Source organism: Hydra vulgaris, chromosome 03, assembly GCF_038396675.1.
Source record: "Hydra vulgaris chromosome 03, alternate assembly HydraT2T_AEP".
NCBI classification, from domain to species: domain Eukaryota; kingdom Metazoa; phylum Cnidaria; class Hydrozoa; order Anthoathecata; family Hydridae; genus Hydra; species Hydra vulgaris.
Genome location: NC_088922.1, coordinates 66976819 through 66997582, shown reverse-complemented (window position 1 = coordinate 66997582; position 20764 = coordinate 66976819). Strand labels below are relative to the sequence as shown.

At 24.6% G+C, this 20764-nt stretch overlaps 2 protein-coding genes across 2 annotated transcripts in view; one reads left to right on the top strand and one right to left on the bottom strand.

Annotated features, from left to right (window-relative positions):
* Positions 1-1058: 1058 nt before the first annotated feature.
* LOC136078859 (uncharacterized) lies at positions 1059-1736 on the bottom strand. The gene has a single exon (XM_065794676.1). It carries the CDS (start codon positions 1734-1736, stop codon positions 1059-1061), a length of 678 nt encoding a protein of 225 aa, XP_065650748.1.
* A 3176-nt stretch (positions 1737-4912) lies between these two features.
* The window catches only part of LOC100213811 (cytotoxic granule associated RNA binding protein TIA1), a 30236-nt gene continuing 14384 nt past the window's right edge, over positions 4913-20764 (top strand). The window contains exons 1-9 of the mRNA XM_065794046.1: positions 4913-5073; positions 6104-6138; positions 6320-6440; positions 14468-14566; positions 17057-17117; positions 19431-19518; positions 19932-20007; positions 20082-20178; positions 20619-20705. Of these exons, the coding sequence (XP_065650118.1) occupies positions 5068-5073; positions 6104-6138; positions 6320-6440; positions 14468-14566; positions 17057-17117; positions 19431-19518; positions 19932-20007; positions 20082-20178; positions 20619-20705 (670 nt within the window). The 5' untranslated portion in view covers positions 4913-5067. The remainder of the gene's footprint in view (positions 5074-6103; positions 6139-6319; positions 6441-14467; positions 14567-17056; positions 17118-19430; positions 19519-19931; positions 20008-20081; positions 20179-20618; positions 20706-20764) is intronic.

The following is a 20764-nucleotide window of genomic DNA, read 5'->3' as shown; positions in this document are numbered from 1 at the left end:
TGAAAATTAAATTATTTATAGCATCTTTACAATATTTTTTAATGATTTTATTAACTTTAGATTTAGTAAAATTGGAATAAAATCCTATAAATGGAAGCTTATAATATCTTATATTATGGTTATCAATACTATTTATCACGGATGAATTTAACTTTTTATCAACAAATAATTTAATTTCAGTGTCAATTATTTTAGGTGGATATTGGTTATTTTTTAAAACATCAGATAGATTTTTTATGTCCTTATCAAATCCTAGCCATGTGTTGTTGATTTTATACGTCCTATCAATTAAACAACGTATAAGACTAATTTTATAACAATAGGGAACAAAACTGGAAAATTTTTGTATAAGACCAGTATATGTTTTTTTGTGATAAACTGATGTGGAAAGCGAAACAGACTTTGGTAAGAACATCTAAAAATAGAATTGATAAGAACATCTAAAAATACAATTTGGTTATTTTGTTCTTTTTCCATCGTAAATTTCAAGTTTTTATGTTGTTTATTGAGATGTGTAAAAAATTCCTTCTTGATGTTGTTGTTGCTTTTGTTTTTTTTAATTAACTTATATTTTACTTTTATTTTTTTGCTATTTACGGTATTATAATTTGTATTATAATTTTTATTGGTTTATATCAATTCTATTTGTCTGTTAATATTTCTCTGTAATGTCTTCAAACTTTGATTTTATATTTATATCCAGAGTTTTAAATTTGTAATTTTATCTTCTGAAAATGTAGTATGTTAACTACGAAACATGTCAAGATTAAAAAATATCGTGTTTTTCTTTAATATATATATATATATATATATATATATATATATATATATATATATATATATATATATATATATATATATATATATATATATATATATATATATATATATATATATATATATACAGAGACGTATTTGAACTTTTGGCGCCCTGGGGCACTTTTTCTTTAGGCGCCCTTTTTTAAAAATAACTGTCAACTTTGATATTGGTGATTATTAAAAAACAAAAACATTTTCTATACAAACATATATTAAGTTATATTACCCACCATAGAAAATTATAATTTTCTATGCGAGTTTTGTTTTGCAAATGTATTTATAATGTCATTGAAGTTCATATCTATGGTAAGTGCAGATTCTATAGATAGAATTGCTAACCTATTAAGACGATCACCTGTCATTTGTGACCTCAAATAAGATTTAATCCTCTTTAATGCTGAAAATGATCTCTCGGCTGAACAATTGGACGTTGGACAACATAGATATATTCTTAATGCTATATCTACGTAAGGAAACAGCTCTTGAAGTTTTTCAGTTCTGATCATTTTATAAATATCTATTATAGTTTTAGGTCTTGCGCTTTCAGTTAAACTCATTAAATAACTTCTAAATTGTACACACTCGTTAGCAAATGAAGATGAAAGATCATTTTTATATATACTTTGAAGTATTTCTGCTTTTTTGTAAACTTCTGATGGCGATAGTTTTATTATTTGAAATAAAAAGTTAAATTTTTTATTGGCTTCATCATAGCACAATTTTCTTCTTACTAGCTCAGAATGAAGTTTATCAATAATAGCATAATATGTGTTAATTCTTAAAGAGTCTCGAATTTCAAAATTTTTTTCTCCTTCTCTTTTTTCATCTGCAGTTAGTTTTCTTTTTCTATTTCGTATATTTCGATATGTATTGTGTCCCGACTTATTAATTGCTCTCTCTTCATAGATATCAAACATACTCCTTAAATCTAATACATATCGAATTAAAGATTCGTATAAACTTACAACTGTTACTTACAGAATTATTTCATTTTTTAAAACTAAATAGCTGAGTCTATACCTATTTCAGTTAATAAAGTTAATTAAGCGTAAAATGAAAATAATAGGTAAAACCCACCATTTAATAATTTCTAGTATGTTATTTACTAATTAATAAATAAGGATCAAATATTTAATCAATAAAAATTAAAAATCACTTATTCTAAAGAAACGCCGGCGCACGAGAAGAGAACTTATCCATTACACTATCGGATCATGTTCAGGAGGCATATTTATAATAAATAAATTGTTTTAACATGTGACTTGGTATTAACCAAGGTTTTTGGATGAATAATTAGCGCATAAATATGTTTAATTTGCAAGTTTATGATTTGCTCATAATAATAATAATATAAAATTTGATATATGTATGGCCTAAAATATATTTATATATGGTTTATGATTTGGACATAATAATAATATAAAAATTTTTTGTGAAACGATATAAAATGACTATTTTTTGATTTTCTAAAATTTTAGCATACAAAAAGCAGGCGCCCTGTCAAAACGTGGCGCCCGGGGGCCAAAGCCCCCCCTGGCCCCCCCCCCTTAAAAACGTCTCTGTATATATATATATATATATATATATATATATATATATATATATAAATATATGTATATATATATATATATATATATATATATATATATATATATATATATATAAATAAATATATGTATAATATACATATATTTATATATATATATATATATATATATATATATATATATATATATATATACATATATTTATATATATATATATATATATATATATATATATATATATGTATATATATATATATATATATATATATATATATATATATATATATATATATATATATATATATAAACATATATATATATATTTATATATATACACTTGTGTGTGTGTGTGCATAAAACATTGTAGTATTGTTTCAATAAAAAGTGGATAAAAGTTTGATCTTTTAATGATAAGTTTTGTTAATAACGAATCATTATATTTCAAAAATTAGTTCTAATTGTCAGGTTGGTATTTTTTTACTTAACTAATGTTATTTGTTTGAGCTAATTTAATGTGTTCACATTACTAAGTGGTATAGGTAACATGAGCACTTTTGCTACTTTTTTAAAACCTCTGTGTTTTTAAGAAAAAATTTCGGGTGCCTAAATATATAAATGGATCATAAGCAGAGATCCCTAAAAATTGTTTATTCGCAAAAATTTTTGATCCAGCACTTTTATTTTTAAAAATATTCAAGTTTTTGCTTAAGGTACTCATAATACTCTAATCTACCCTACAATTTCTCTATATCCTGGAACCAAAAGTCTTTCAATTGTTAATATTTAGCTTTATAAAAGAAAATATGAAAAAATTAATCTTAACGTTTAAAAATTGGATAAATTTGATAATAATATTATAAATTTTAAAAGATGATTCGATTTTTATGTCTAATTAGACAGTTTAACAACTACTAACCTAATATAAATTATGAAAAGAAATAAAAAATTAATCCGTAATTATAAAAATAATTATTAAAATCATTAAGTTAGTAGTTTTGAAACTTTGGATTTTTTCGACATTAATTATCTTATATCATAGACACTACATATAGTGTTTAAGATGCAAAAGTAGTTTGAGATGATTGATGCATATATGCATTCTGGACCAGAGTTACTTAAATCATTGTAATTACTACTGTTGAGAATACCAATGAATATACTGTTGAGAATACCAATATATATATATAACACAGTTGAATACCAAATAATACCAAAAGTTGTAAACCAAATGGAAATCCAATACAGTTGCGCCAACTAACGCAAAATGCTGTTAGACCAACTGCAATTCCAATGCAGTTGGGCTAACTAACACAAAATAAAGTTGGCCAAACTTCAGTTTTCAATGCAGCTGCACCAACTATTGCAAAATGTGGTTGGTACAACTGCAAATCCAATGCAGTTTTGCCAACTAATGCAAAATGTAGTTGGTCCAGCTGCAAATGCAACGTAGTTGCGCCAACTAACGCATTATGCAGTTGGCCCAATGGCTCATCTAATGCAGTTCGGGTCCAGAATGCGCAATGTACCACAAACATCTAGCTGAGCAAATTGCCTGAAACTCAGAAAAAAGGTACAATAAATTTTTAATTTATATTAGAGTTATGCTTTTATTTGTAATAATAAAATCAGCTCTTCTTTGTTTACGTGGATCGAGTTCGTTACCTATGAAAAATCGCTACAGCGCTAACCAAGCAGCCAGTATTGTTAGAGCAACAGCATTTTGCGTTAGTTAGCCGAATTGAAGTAGATTTGGTGTTGGGTCAATAGCATTTCGCTTCAGTTGGCCGAGTTGCATTAGATTTGCAGTTGAGTCAACAACATTTTAATTCAGATGGCCATTTCGCCGTTTATACAGTAAATAAGTGACGTAAGGATCCGTGTTCGATGCTCATAACTTTATCATTGTAACTTTTTTTATATTTTGGTGTTTTGTATATAATTTATTTAGGGATAAATCTATTTGTGATGTCGAGTTAGGGTTCGTGACTCTTACATCAAACCAAATATTCTGTGTTTTACGCCAGTACCCGTGGACATGAGTCTAGCTTTGTCTACTTCATTTTTTCAAATAATTTATCGTTTATTGTCTGAAGAGTTAGCTCTATTTTGATATCTTTGCAAATTTTTTAAAGCTACTTCTACTTTCAAAATTGCACAGATTGTTATTTTTTGCAGTTCATAGCATGATTAATGTTGAACGTTTTACCAAATGTTCATTTTGATGGTGGCCCACTAATATTCTGAGTGTAACGAAAACAAAATGCATTGCGGAATTCTGCTTTATCTTATAAAAAAACTTTCTTATAATAACTTTTATATATTTAATTGAGTGGAAGCGCGTTAAGCCAACTAGAGGCGCTTGTTTGTTCTTAGTGCGGGTTTTGACAATAATTTCAAAACAATTTTATCTTTAGTTTTCAAAATTTTTTTCTTATTTGTATTAATATTCATTTAGATTTATAAGGGAAAAAAACTTTGAAAATGTTGTCAATATTTGACCCATTATTATTTTTAGACCCAAATGTAATCTCGTTTTAAATTCCGGTGTGACGTCATTTTACAAAAGGTGGCCTTAAGACCGCCTAAGCTCTATGCGTCAAAAAATAAGCGACCATTGCTTCGAAATTGGGTCATAACTCTCTTGGCATATGTTTTATTTTAGTTATCGTCATAAATAAAAACTAACCAGCTTTATAATAAAATGGAGGTATGTAGGCATCTGTTAATAAAGTTAACAGCAGTTTTTTAAATGTTGGTATAGGATTGTCTTTCTATGACTTGGTGTTAGCCTTTAAGTCGTCGTTTTCTTTTTTGTTTTTGAAAAAAAAGGCACTTATAATGAATGAGTTGTTTAGATAGAGTTTCTATTTTTAACTTAAAATCAATGCAATATAGTATTCAAATTTAAGAGTTTATAGATTGAGGACATTTGTTTTTTGTCATTTTTTTCATTGCTTTCTAGATTTATTAGGAGTTTTTTTGAATATTTTTATCATGTTCATTTTTAAAATTATATATTGTATTTACTTAATATTTTTTTATACTTTTTATTTTTTACATTTTTTTATCTTTATTAGAGCGTATATGTCACCTCATCATACCATAAAATCCACTCAAAATCTTTTAAGTCAACTTTATAATTCGAGTACCATTTCTATACACTTATGTTTTCTGATATTGTCCTTATTTAAAATTTTTTTTATTCATCATCTAACATTTTATTATTATCTATTTATCTTTTTATAATTTTGTTCACAAGATCTTTCTGTTTACACCTTTGAAAGAGTGTACTCTTTATAAACCATGTTATTAAATTATTGTTTAATACCGATTATAATAATATTAATCTACTAATAATATTCTAATTTCTAAAGATACTGAAGATTATAGATAAAGTTTTTAAGAAAAAGAAAACTTCATGTTTTTTTAATTTAAAGTTTATACTTTACTTTTGCTATACAATGTTCTTATATCTGAAGATATTGTTGGCTTAGCATAGAAACATCCAGAAATACTTGTTAAGACTAATCTGAAGTAATGTTTATTTGATTTGACACTCTAACCAACTGAGCTATCTAGCCAGTAGCTTATTCAAAAAAATTAATGATGGCTTTTGTGTTAATGTTTTGTAATGACTTAAATGTTATTGTTTCATAATGGTTTTTGTGTTATTGTTTACAAGGTATAAAGTATAAAGTTTCTTCATTTTTTTATTTATATGTTTTTATTTTTTTTAGCCTTCAGATGTACCTGACACTTCTGCAACAATACTGTAAGTTTTGTTGTATTAATTTTGTTTGTAAGATGTGAAAGAGCAAGATTGCTATTCAACATTTGCCTTTTTGTTAAAAGTTAATCTTACCCAGACCTTTTTTAAAAAGAACCCCACTTTAGTATTAATATTAATTATAAATTGGTATATTTAAAATTAAATTTTTTGTATGTTTATATAGGTATGTTGGAAATTTAGACAAAAGAGTAACAGATGTAATGATGTTAAACATATTACGAGCAGGTTTGCCCCATGTAAAAGACAAAATTTTATCAGCAAAAATGTTTAGTACTGCTGATATTGTAAGTTTAAAAAATATACTTTATCTCTTATAAATTTGTTCTTGACATACTATGTGAATTTTATTTGTCTTTTAAGAAAAAGAAATCATACTTATTTTATAAACACTAATGGACTAAATTTTTTTTGTTTTATGTAATTTTTATTTGAGATGTAAATTTTCTATTAAATACTTTAAATGTGTCAATATTTTCTTATATTCAAAGTTTTATGTGAGTTGAAACTTTAAAAATAATTTTTGTTTTACTGATGCTTACAGAACACTTGTGTTTATAACAGCATGGAAAATAAAAAATTAAGAGTGACCAATCTATTATGCTATTGTAGAAGATGTGGGAGAAAAAAAAAATAAAAAATTTTGAGCAAAACTTTATATCATAAATATAAATTTAAAAATATTTTTTAAATGACTTTTTTATGTTATATAGTTTAAATTGTTTTTAATTCTTCTGACTTCTGAACATTTACTTTAAAAAGTTTTTTTTTAACATTAGTTTCAAAGTTAAGAACATGAAAAAAATCATCCACTCTAAAAAAAAAACTTTCTTCCATTAAGGTTGCTGGTTGCCAAAGGGTTTTGCTGAATCTCAAAACAGTACAAGATAAAACAATAAAAAATATTATTTTAATAAAATCGGTACAAAATGAAACAGTTTTTAGAGTTTTGCTAATACAGTACAAAACCTAAAAAATTTTTTAGCATTATTTTTTCATAAATTATAAAAGTTCTTATTTTATTACTTTAATAAAAAATATTTAATACATTATTTTAATAATATTATAATAACAGGCTTGGCCGGGAAGGCATGCGATTTCAAGTGTTTATATAACCACGCAAATAATATTTTGTTTTGACCATTTAACCACAGTTTTTAACGAATGCGCTAAAAAATTGGTTTTTAACTACGTTGAAAATAAATAACTTCAACACATTCTTATATTAGCAAAACGCTTTTAAATAAAGTAGCTAATGATTTTAATTAAAGTATCATTGAAAGTTGTATAAATTTTAATTCATATCAGTATCCTTCGGTTTTTTCCCAGTTGCCCGCAGGGCGACTGAAACAGTTTTTATTTCTTATTTAAGTTGTTTTCTATGATAATGAGTAGTTCGATGTAAAAGTTTTTTTTTGTATTTTTTCTTGGGTGAAACTAGTGGTGTTTTTAAAATTTTGGTTTATGCAAAGCCGTGTACTTTATTTTTAAGGAGCAAATTATTATAAGTTTGTTAGGGAAAAAGCAAAAACAAAACAAAGAACTTATGACTACAAAAGTAAAACACTTTAGTCATTATTTATCATTTAGTTATTAACTGCATTAGTTAATCATTTAGTTATTAACTGCATTATAAAAGCAATAAAACTATAATAGTGTTATTACTTTTATACAGCACTTATAACTTTTAAAGTTTATTCTTTGTTCAAACAACATTAGTAACTCCAATAAAATAAAAGTAGATATGCATCTAGAAAATATAAAGTGGATATTCAAATATTATTTAAAACTTTAGGAACTTTTACAAATACTTACAAATACAACTTTATAAAATATAAAGTAAAACTTATAAAACTTTTACAAATACAACTTTATAAAAACATATTTTTTAAAAAGTTTGGCATTATGAATAATGTTATTAATAGTCCATAAAAATGCGCATTAATTTTAAAATCAACCAATGAAAAGTTTTTATTAGTTGATTTTAAAATTAACGCACGTTTTTATGGACCATTAGTAACGTTTTTCATAATATTAAACTTTTTATACACTTTTATACGTTTTTATAAAGTTGTTTAAGTTCCTTAATAAGTTTTAAATATTATTTGAATAGCCACTTTAATTTTCTAGATGCTTTTTTTCTTCAATTAAAATATAGTTTTATTAATAAACACGCTCTCATAAGTAACCAACTGACTGATCGTCCTGCCAGTTTACTGACAGACATTTTTTTAAAATTTCAGTCTTGTAGAAAACGAGTTGTCCCATGCTACCGGATTACCATGAGGGTACACCACTGCATATTATTTTAATATAAATTATATAAGATTTTTTTAAAAGTTAAAAAAAAAAAAAAGTAATAAGAAAAAATTTAAATTTTATAAGCGACGAATAAATAACTTTGATTTTTACCTATGTTTTTATATTATTAAAACATTTAAATAAAGTAACAAATCACTGCTTATGATTTTTTATAAAGATAATAATGAATAATATATATATGTATATTAGGGTGTCCCAAAAAACAACATTTTTGAAAAGTATAACCCCCTTAATGTGTTTTATCTAATACAAAAACACTAAATTTAAAATTTTTTTGAATAAAAAATATTTTAAGGTCCCTCAAGACCCTCGAATATTTAATGGGTCCCTAATATTTTCAAAAAAAAATTTTTTCAAAAATATGTCAACCTGGTACTCAAATGAAGCAAAATTATATAAAAATTTCAAAAATAATATAGATTTCAAATATAGAATTGTTATTTTTGGTTTTAATATATGAAAAATTACGTTTTTTAACAAAAAACAAAAAAATGCATTTTTTATGTATTTTTATGACAATTTTGATAAATAAGTTAAAATTTTTCCAAATTAAATATTATTTTTGAAATTTTTATATAATTTTGCTTCATTTGACTACCAGGTTGACATACTTTTATAAAACTTTTTTTTTGAAAGTATTAGGGACCCATTAAATATTCGAGGGTCTTAAGGGACCCCTTAAAATATTTTTTATTTAAAAAAATTTTAAATCTAGTGTTTTTTTATTAGATAGAACACATTAAGGGGGTCTCTGCATGTGGGAGCAATGAGTTTATAAAATATTTTTTTTACTATTTTTATCTAAATTTATATTCATTTACAAATTTCAAATTTCATGCAAAAATCTCTTATTTTTCAAAAATTATGACCATATAAAGTTTTAACCCCCCTCAATTTGAGATGCTGTACACATTGCAGGGTCATAAAAACTAAACACTAAGAGATTATTGCATGAGACTTGAAATTTGTTGATGAATAGGAATTTAGATAAAAATAGTAAAGAAAATATTTGATAAACTCATTGAAAATGATATTTAAAAAAAAAAATTTTTTTAATTTAAGTTTTAGTTAAGTTATTTTATTTTTCGTTATTTTTTTTTTACGAAGATTTTTTTTTTATGATAAGTTTCTTTAAGTTTCTTCACAGTTAGGATAATTTTTTCAGCGCGCTTTTAAAATGCATACAAATTTTCAAAACATGTTAACAGCTGTGTTTAAGTTTTTAAAATCAAATAATATTTGTGTGGTCATATTATGATGTGAAGTCCCACGCCTTCCTGCCAAGCTTGAGTAATATATAATAGTTGCTGTAATTAACTAGAAACATTTTCCCTTTTAACTGTACTTAGTCATCTTTATTTTTCTTTATTTAAATCTTTTTATTTATTTTCTCGTAAGTTTTCCCGCAAATTGCAATGAATGAATGAATGGTTTATAGGGAAACTTATAATTACTAATTGTAATAGGAATCATAAAAAAAAATATATATTCAGTAAAAATCTCATTTTATGTTGCATATATAATTTTTATAGTAGTGTTTCATAAAATGATTGACTTTTTTTTTAAAACTATTTTTAACAATTGACTTTTTTTTTAATTAAGTAATCAGTTTAAATAGTATTTGCCTGGGAGAGTTAATAATATTAAATTAATTAATTGGCATTAGCAGTTTTAAAATGATTTTAATAATCAGAGATATAAAATGTGCAATCTGTTTTCTTCTTTAGCATCATTAACTTTAAAGATTGAAGTTCTTATTTTATTAATATTTGAAATTGCTACTAAGTTACTAAGAACATTCCTCTCTTCAACTGTACTTTTTTTTATATACATTCAATGTTTTTATTTATTTTTCTCATAGCTTTACTCGCCGTTTACAAAGTCATTTCAATGAATAAGTTATTCTTAAACAAAATTAAAATTATCAATTGGGCATTGGCATATTTTTTATTATTATTGAATTGTAATAGAATCATTAAACAACATTAAACAACTTAAATGAGACAAAGAATTTTTTTTTTAATACAAGCAGGATCGGAGTTAAAACCACCTGTTGAAAAGAAAAAAACTCTACAATAGAAATTTTATAAACTTATATTTGAAAATACATTTTTAGTAAAAACATAGTTTTATATAGCATAACTTGATGTTATATTAACATTTTATATTTTATAAAATGTTAAAATAATAATAAAATATGTTAAAATAATAAAAAATGTTAAAATAATAATAAAATAAAAATAAAAAATAGTTAAAAAAAATAATAATAATAATAAAAATTATACATTTTATAAAATGATTTCTTTTAGTATTAAAGGGATCCCAAACCTCCAAGACATGTTGTGTTCATATTAAAGAGAATGATAAAAAAAATGCTTGGGCTAAATTTTTTTGATTAAAACAAAAGAATAAATGCAATCTAAGAAAAACTAACTTTTTTATTTCAGTCGAAGCTTGCCTTCTCTGTTTTGTTGTAGGCCAAAAGGTCAGCATGATATACACCGCAATCTACAGACTTGATAACTTGATTTTTTTTTGTTGATTTCAAAGATCGATTATGTTAACAAACAAAAAAGTCAATGGCATCATGTACTAAAACTCTTAGGAATAAAACATGCTTGAATAAATTATTAAGTCTGTAGATTTTGGCATATATTATGCTGACTCTTTGGGCTACAACAAAACAAAGAAGGCAGACTTCAACTAGAATAAAAAAGTTAGTTTTTCTTGATATGCATTTATTCTTTTGCTTTAATCAAAAAAATTTAGCCCAAACATTTTTTTCATCATTCTCTTTAATATGAACACAACATGTCTTGAAGGTTTAGGATCCCTTAAAGTATTCAGTTTACATTTTAAAAATATTTTTTAAAAACTGTTTGATATTAAAAAAAAAATTTCAGCTATAAATATTTTGGATGTTTCCAAACTTCCTTTTTTTTATTAAATAAAAACCTATGTGTGCAAGAATTTTTTAAAACTATTCACATTATTAATTTATTTTTAAAATGCATTGATTCAATTTAAAATTATTATTTTAAAAGGAATATTAATTCATTAATTTTCAAGCATTAGGTTATTTTTGTATTTATAAAGTTTTTTATAAAGTTCAGTCATAAAGAACTAATACTAAGATAAAAACTTAAGCAAAGAAAAAATTAAATTAATTTTGACCACTCAAAAATTGACAGTCAATGTGTTAGCTGGTCAAATTGACCGCTCGCCTTCGATTTTTTTTTCTTCCACACTGGTTCAAGTATTCTCAGCTGCTTTTTTGCTCTTTAACTTTACTCTGTGTTGTGTTAACTCCCAATATAAGTAGTCGTTGCTTGTGGCTCTTTTGTGAATTAGTTAAAAAAAAGTTATAAAAAAATTTACTGTTTTCATTTTTAAAATAAAACAAAAGTAATAAAATACTACCCGTAATTAGTAGTGTAGATAGATATTAAAAAAGAAAGTGAATAAAAAATGATTTTCATTTTCATATTTTTATATTTTATATAATTTTTATGTTTTATGTGCAATTAGAATTTGTTTTAAAGTTATTAATCTTATATAGTTATTATAAAAAACATATAAAATAAGTTTATAAAAATAAATTTATTGAAATATTAAAGCACATATTTTTTCTATTGGTTAAAAGCCCTACTAGATTTGTTAGTTATATTGTAGATGTCTATAATGTAGATAAGAAACTACATAGTGGTTTTAATACTACATTTAATAAGTAAAGATTCATTAGTTTTGAAAACTTTTTCAGATAAAACCATGTAAAAAGATCTTATGGAGAATACCAGTATACAAGTTGAAACACTTATTTTTTTTTGTCAATTTGTTTAATTTTGTAATTAAAAAGCTTTGATTGCATTATGTAAAAAGAATTTAGACACTTTTTGAAGTTAAGACTTTTAATGAACTGTTTTGTTTATGTTATAAAAATCAATTTTATGTTTGAATTTGAAAGCTACATTAATTTTTAAAACAATTTTTTCTGTATGATTTTCTACTCATCCTGAAGTATTGCGTTCTTTTTGGTAGGTTAAAATTGTCATTTTTTAAATTCAAACTGTTTTTTGACTGCAAAATATTTTCCATGGCTGGCTCACAGGTGTTATAATGCTACAATAAATTATAGGTGTATTTATAAACAATTTGTAAAATAAAACATTTGAATAAAATATAGTAAAATAAGTCTTATTGCACTTGTCCACACGCTGCTAAAATTATAGCGAGTGCGAAAAAAGTGCTTACTAAAAAAATAAAATCATTTTTATAAATTGCAACAAGTCTTTGTTCATCAAATACTTTTATAAAAAATCTTCAAAATACTTTTATGCATGAATTATTTTATTTAGAATTTAAGGAAATCGTTTGTTTCATTGTTTTTAATGTAATTATTTTATTTAGAACTTAAATATATATATTTTAAATATTTTAGTTTAAAACTTGAATAAGATGATTGTTTTTAATTTTTTTTTTTTTTTTTTTTATAATAAAAAATGTTTCATGTTGATTTTCACTTGATTTCCTAATTGAATCTTATTTTGAATTGAAACATTTTTTTAAGAAAAAATATTTAGGATATGCACTGAAAAAGCAAATTTAAGAATTTATTTATACACTTATAAATAAATTTTTATTTAAAAGTGTTTCATGTACCTTAAGTAAAAAAATGTTAAAAAATATATGCTTTATATAAATTAAAAAAGTTATATATAATGTTCTTTGGTAATTTACATAAAATGAGTTTATTTTAAAAAATCCTCAGAAGTAGTTTGTTAAATTATTAAAAGTTTTCACATAATATAAAGACTTAAAAAAATTCAAAGTTATTTATATTATATTTTAAAACATTGTTTTCAGCGCATTTCCTTAATGTTTAAATTGTAATAACATCTAAACAGCCATAATCAAATTTTCAAAATAAAAATATTACATATGTAGTCAGGAGTAAAATCTCACGCCATTCCTTTCCAAGCCTGGCCTTGCTAATTTGTAACAGTTTGTAAGGAGCTTATAAGGATAACATATTTGCCAATCATATCTAAGAAGTTTAGGTGTGGTAAGCAAATTAAGAGTAATGGAAGTTAGAGCTTGCAAAATCTGAAATCAAGTCTAATTTTGACAGCATTTTTCTTGTTATTTCCTCATTTAATGACAGGCATTTTATTAAGATTTACAACTGATTAGCAGCATAAATCTAAATTACAAGTATGATAATATAGTGACAAGTAGAAATAAGGAGGCTATTACCATTGCTAAATTTAATTTCATCAAAATTAGTACTAGATTTGAATATAAAATGCTTTTTTAACTTAGTTAGAAGCCCATGTCTAGATCATAGATCTAGACATGGGCTTCTAATAGGTCATAGATTGACCATATCACCAAATTTTTGAGATAAGGTGGTAGGGTGTGGTGGCAAATAAATACTGAACACAATTTGATGAAATTTGATCCAGAAGCTCTCAAAATTTTTTTCTTATAAGTCATAATTGTTGCCACAATCATAATTTTCTATAATAGTTACAACTATTGCAGGTTGATTAAAGTATGAATTTATTGTAGAATCAGATGTTTAATGTAGAATCAGTTTTTTTATGGTGTTATTGGTAATGTTTTTTTTTTTGCAGCAGATGCTCCTTTATCGAATGCTTTTCTGTGTTATTTTTTATGTTCTTGTTTGCACTTTAATGTTCACATTTGCACTTAACTTATGTCTTTTTAGTTAGCAAATTAGACAACAATTGGTAAAGAAGACAAAAATAATAAAGAAAATAAGCAAAAAATTAAAATTTTTATATAGCTGGATTTTTTTGCTTTTATAGAGTTGATTTGTCAGAAAGAAGCAGTAATTCTTTTTTTGTCAGGAGTTTTATAAAGAATTTTAAAAATATAAAAAAATAGAAATACTTTAAAAATTGAATATTTAAAGGCATTGTTTTTATGATTCAAAACAATGCCTTTAAATAAATGTTTATCATATTATTAGACTCAAGGTATGGAAGGTTACTGTTTTATACAATTTCAAGACAATAACACTGCTTGTCAAGCTATGACATTTCTTAATGGAAGGGACTTTTGTGGAAAAGTAAGTTTTTTTTTAAATCTTAAACATTTTCTTTTATTTTTCAAACTAATATGAAATTTTGAATTAAAAAAAAACTATAAACTGAAAAAGAAATCTGGAACACTGACCTTGTACAACTAACTTCATGAATATTAAGAATGAATATGAAGAAATATTGACCTTGCAGTCCTCAAAATTAGGAAAAATCAAGTCAGCTAAAAATTGCTAACTATTTTAGGCCAGTATCAGGTCAGCAAAAATATGAAAGAGCGTTCAACAAATTGGCAAACTTACGAATATTTAGCATCAAAATGAGAGAAAATTTAATGCTGAGTTCACCAACTCATCAATCAAACATCAGCGTTAGTTTAAAAATTTGACAAGCAATAAAGCATTAGTTTTGCTGATTTTGTTTTTATGATTTCATTTAGAATTAATAAAAATGTTTGTTTTTCCCTTTTTTATTTCAATTGTTTTATTAAGGATTTGAATAAAATGTTAGTTTTTCCTTTTTTTTATTTATTTATTGTTTTATTTAATTTAGAATTTATCAAAAAAGTTCACTTTCTTCATTTTTATCTATTAACTATTTATAACAATTTAACTTAAAATTGAATGTAGTTTTGTTTAAATCTTTTTATTTAGAATTAAATTATAAATAAAGTATATAAACTAAAAACAAATTAATTTATAAAGTACAACATTTTTAATGTTGTGTTATTTAAATTAATTTGTTCAGAATTTAAGTAAAAAGTTTGTTTTGCCGTTTTTATTTTAATTATTTTATTTAGAATGAAAAAAACACATTTGTTTTGCCAATTTTATCCAAAGTTTAAATAAAATGTTCATTTTTTTTTGTTTTTGCTGTAACTTTATTTAGATTTTTAACAAAAAGTTTGTTTTACGGTTTTTATTTTATTTAAAATTTAAACCACGTATTTGTTGTGCTGTTTTTTAATTTGCTTGAAACAGCAAATAAAATTAAGTTTTGAAATTCTGAATTTGAAGGCAAAAAATTGACAGACAATGACAAGTCAACATTGCTGACCTAACATTGTCTGACATTAAATTTTAGTTTTTTGGTTTTCAGTTTAGTTTTTTGGTTTCGGTGATTTAGTCTTGATGTTAAACATTAACTTGAAGTATATTGTGGTTTATTTGAAATATTTTAAAACATTTTTTTGCAGTAAACACTTAATGTGGGTGTCTTTTTGCCAAGTTTTACAACATGAAATTATTGCTAAATGGTATACAAAGCCAAAGTTAAAGTTAGTCTGTTAATTTGTATTTCTTATTTTTTTACAAAAGTTTCAAGAACCATCCTTAAAGCTGGTGTATCTGATGTATCTTAGATAGATATTAGACACCAGATATCTTAGTTAATAAAAATAATGCCAATAAAATCTACAAGTTTCGTTTGTTGCTATTAATGGATTCCTTAAGCAAAAATGTTCAAATCATGAAAATTAGACCATAATGGAAATAGTAAAAAAAATGTTAATGACAAAAAAAAATGTCATAAAGATAAAAATGAAAAATACCTTCTGACTTTAAATCACAATTTTCATGGTCTCTGGAGCGCAGGAGCTTCAAAAATATTAAGAAATTTATGAGCAAATTAAAAAAATTTATATATAAATATATATGTGTGTGTATATATAGAACTCTTATATGTTGTCCGAAAGTTTTTTCCATATTTTGTTGACAAAAAGTAAAAATTAAAATGCAAGACCAGAATTTTTTTTTTTTACTAATTGATAGACTGGCTGCCCTAACCAAACCCTCAGTTGATGTAGCAGCACTCCCTTGCGTGTCAGGCTAAAAGATAGTAGATGTAGCAGCACTCCGTTGCAAGTCAGGCTAAAAGATAGTAATGTAGCAGCACTCCGTTGCGAATCAGGCTATTTGTCAGTCGATATAGCAGCACTCCCTTGCGAGTCAGGCTACTTGTCAGTCATTGTAGCAGCACTCCCTTGTGGGTCAGGCTATGATAGTTGATGCAGCAACACTCCGCGCATGATTTACAGTAAAAAAAATAAAAATAAAAACATTTTATTCAAAAATTAAAAAAAAGCAACATTTTATTCAAAAAAATAAAATTAAAAACATTGTTTATATTGTTAAAAATATTCAGAATGTTTTAAAAACATTCAGAATGTTTTTAAAAACATTTTGGTCAATTAAATTTGCGTTTTTGTGGTTTTTTTAAAAAAAATGATTTATTTGTAATTAAATTAATGGTTTTTAATTTAATTACAAATAAATAAAGACAACAAGCAAATGTTGGACGAAAGTCAAAAGTAATTAAAGGTGACGTATGTGTTGGCGTAAGAATCATTTTTTTCCTTCCGCACTTCCCAAATGCAACCAACTATAGAACTATATATGTGTCTGTGTGTGTATATATATATATATATATATATATATATATATATATATATATATATATATATATATATATATATATTAATATAAATATGACATGATTACATAAATACCTAATGTTTTCAGAAAGTAAAAGTGAATTGGGCAACAAATTCAACAAATGGTGGTTTACCTAAAGTAATTGGTTGTAAGTTGATTTTAATTATTTTATTGGTAATATTTTATCAACCACATTTATTTATTACATTAACTTAAATAAACTATTATACTATACTTTAATATATCTAATATACTAATAAATGTAATATTTATTGGATGGATTAATTAACTTTAGTTGTTGTTATTTATTTGTAATTATAGATACCATTTACTATAAAAAAAAGTTAATAAACCCATCCCTAAAATGAGAACTTGAGGATCAAAAGCGTAAATTTTTGACCAAGTATAATTATAACACTTATTTACTTATGCATTAAGTTATATTTATTGAACCTTTTTAATAATGCCTTTTTAAAAATATTGTTTGGATAAGTGCAAATATTCTTAGTTATACAGAAGATTATCATATTTCCTTGTTACCAAAATACTGAGGTCAGAAGATTTCAAGATTTTATAAGATTTTGGTTTTATTTAGAACTTGGCAAACATTTGCCTGTTGAACTCGCAACCTGGCATATCCAGATCACTAACGAACAAAATGTGAATTCTTTATATTTGTCATTTTCTTTTCTTTTTATTTGTTTTTAAACATTTTTTTTTTATGTTTATTATAATTTATGAATCTTTCTAAGAATTAATAAGAGAAACTGCACTTTAGATGTTAGGTTTTCCTTGTAAAAAATGTATTGGTTATTTTATTTAAACTGCCTTAAGTTTTTAGTCTTGATTTATCTATAAATTAACAAAATTTACCTAATTTATTTGAATATATAGCTTTGTTAGTATTAGAATAATAATGATTTATGCATCTTAGCAATGGCTAATTGAACATGGTAATATTGGTGTTTCAATGGTTTTGGTAATATTGGTGTTTGGTAATGTGATGGTTTATGAATAAAAATGAGTTTTAAATTTTGTTCCCCTCTTGAGACAATCTGCCTTAAAAAACATCCAACCATTATTTTGTCTGAGGAAATAATTGGTGTTTTGTTTAGTATTTATTTCAAACCTTGGTGGTTAAGATGTTTTAATATGTAAAAGATTTGTATAAAGATAATTTAATTAGTTCAAAGTTCATTATTTAATTAATTCAAAAGTTCATTATTTAATTAATTCAAAGACTAACGTCTTTGAATCTGTGTTTAAATTAAATGTGTTTTAATTGTGTCCTATTAAAATAACCTTTTGTTTTATCTTTATAGCCAGCTTGAATTAAAATCTTTTTGTTTTGTTTGAAATAATTATATAACAGTTAAATTTAAAATACTTAAAACTATTTGACTTGATTAGGTTGATGATCAATTTTGGTAAAATTAAAAAGTTAAAAAACTATAATAAAATAAAAAATTGGAGTTAATATTTTATAGTTCTGTTCTTCCTAAAATATAATTGAAGCTATTTTGGTCACTATAAAACATGGGGTCAAATAGGTTCAATGTAAATACAAATTCAAAAACTTTAGTTTTAAATTCCTAATTACAAATTCAATATTGTTCAATATTCAAGTAAGTTTCACAAATAAAAGTAAAAGTATTTAAATTATTTTTTTATCAGAATTCTTATGTCAGTCAGACTTTATGTGCTGGTGCAAAATCCTGTAGAGTCAACACCTTATCAGGAAACATAACCCGGATTCACTCATCATGCAGCAGCTTAAGGACCTGTTGTCAGTAAACATACTTCATCTTGATGTTTTAAGTGATAAATACCAGTGGAGTCTTCTTGTGTCTTTGCCCAAGTCACTGAAGATAGTAGATGAGTATGTTAAGAAACAATTCCACAATCAGAATTTGTAGCTTCTGGGTGCCCGGGTCCTTTTGTTATACTTGCTTTAAAGTTGCTTGATACTCATCATAACTCAGTCATAACTCATCTGACTGATACTGAGTCATAACTCATCGCGCAAATTGATCTAAATAAGCAGAACAGCAGAATTCTTTCTCAGTTCAAGTCATTACAAGTTTTTTTCAAAAATTTTTTCTTGGAATTCTTCAACTCATTACAAGTTTTTTTTCAAGAATTTTTTCTTGGAATTTTTCAAGTCATTACAAGTTTTTTAAAAAAGATGCCAAGATTAAAATAGTACAGTGTTTTGAGTAAAGAAATAAATTAGAGATGCAAATTTATCTTTGTTTTTCTTCATTGATTAAGGTTCTTAGATATAAACTACGTAAACTCTGGTTATGCTTTTAATTTTTTTTTAATGTTTAATATTCTGTAACTTTTTTCTTTCCATCCAACTTCTCAATTCAAAAACTTATTTAACAATTTTCATAAAGCTTTAGCTACACTCAAAATTGTATTAATGTTGAAAATTTTGTAAAACTTCTTTTTATTTTAGCTAGCATAACAATATTTGTTGGAGACCTTGATGATGATCTAACAGACAGTGAACTTCGCCAGGCCTTTGAGCCATTTGGTGAAATACTGTAAGTTTTTATGGATCCATAAACTTCGTATATACATAATCATATTCATTCATTTCTTTTTCCTATATCCCAAAAAAATATGTGGTACAAATATAAATAAAGGCAATTTGATTTATTTATTTTTGACAGTTAAATGGTGATTAGTGTGTAAATTGTCTGCGTATGGTGCGTGAAATATGAGTAAAGTGTGAATGGTGGCTGGTTTAACGCCAAGCACACCTTGATTTTTTGACTAATATAATGATATATATATTGTAGATCAAACATCCAAGACATCTGAGAATCCGTCGAGTAAAGAGTTTTTACTTACTATTTTCCTTTTTCTTTTTCCGCCCATTTTCATTTTTCATTTTTAATCGTATTTGCTTCAATATTTTAGAAAAAATATCAAACAAAAAAAATTTCTCTTTTAGCAACGCTAAAGTAGTCAGAGACGCAGCAACTGAAAAAAGTAAAAACTATGGCTTTATTTCTTTCACTAACAAACCAGTGAGTTATTTTTCTTTTTTTCTTTAGATATTTTTAAAAACATTTTTAGAAATTAACTTATCCTTTTGTTATAGGATGCAGAACGAGCAATACGAGATATGCATGGTGCAATGTTAAAGCGTCGACCTATCAAAACTAATTGGGCCACTAGAAACCAAAATTCAAAACCAAGTAGTTTTTTGATATTAAATTGTTTGTATAAATTTTCAATTTTTTATGCATTTGTTTACTAAACTCATATCAACTTGTGTGTTGTTCTGTTTTCCACTGGTTGCGATTTTATAAGGATTTCAGATTTTTTTTGCAAGCAAGTTATTTATATTATAATAAATCACATACTTTTCTTCAGAAAATAAACATCAACTGAATCAAGACTAATGCACTATGAGGAAAATTCATTTGATAAATAACAAAAAAAACAAACAAATTCGACACAAAAATATAGGCATAGCACATAGTCAAGCAAACTACTCTTTTAAAATTGAATTTTTTTTTTTTCATTGTTCCTAATTTTGTTTGTCAGAGTTTAATATTTCAATTGATTTATACTTTTTAATCATGTTTTAAAAAAATGCTTTTTTTTAATTATTTTTATATATTATACAATTAAGGTCAACTCGATTATGATCAAGTTTTCAAAGAGGTTAGCGAGTCAAATTGCACTGTGTATGTTACTAATCTTCCTGACAGAATATCAGGTAATTTTTTGTATTCTATAATGATATTAAGTTAATTCAATTCTGGTCATGATATTAAT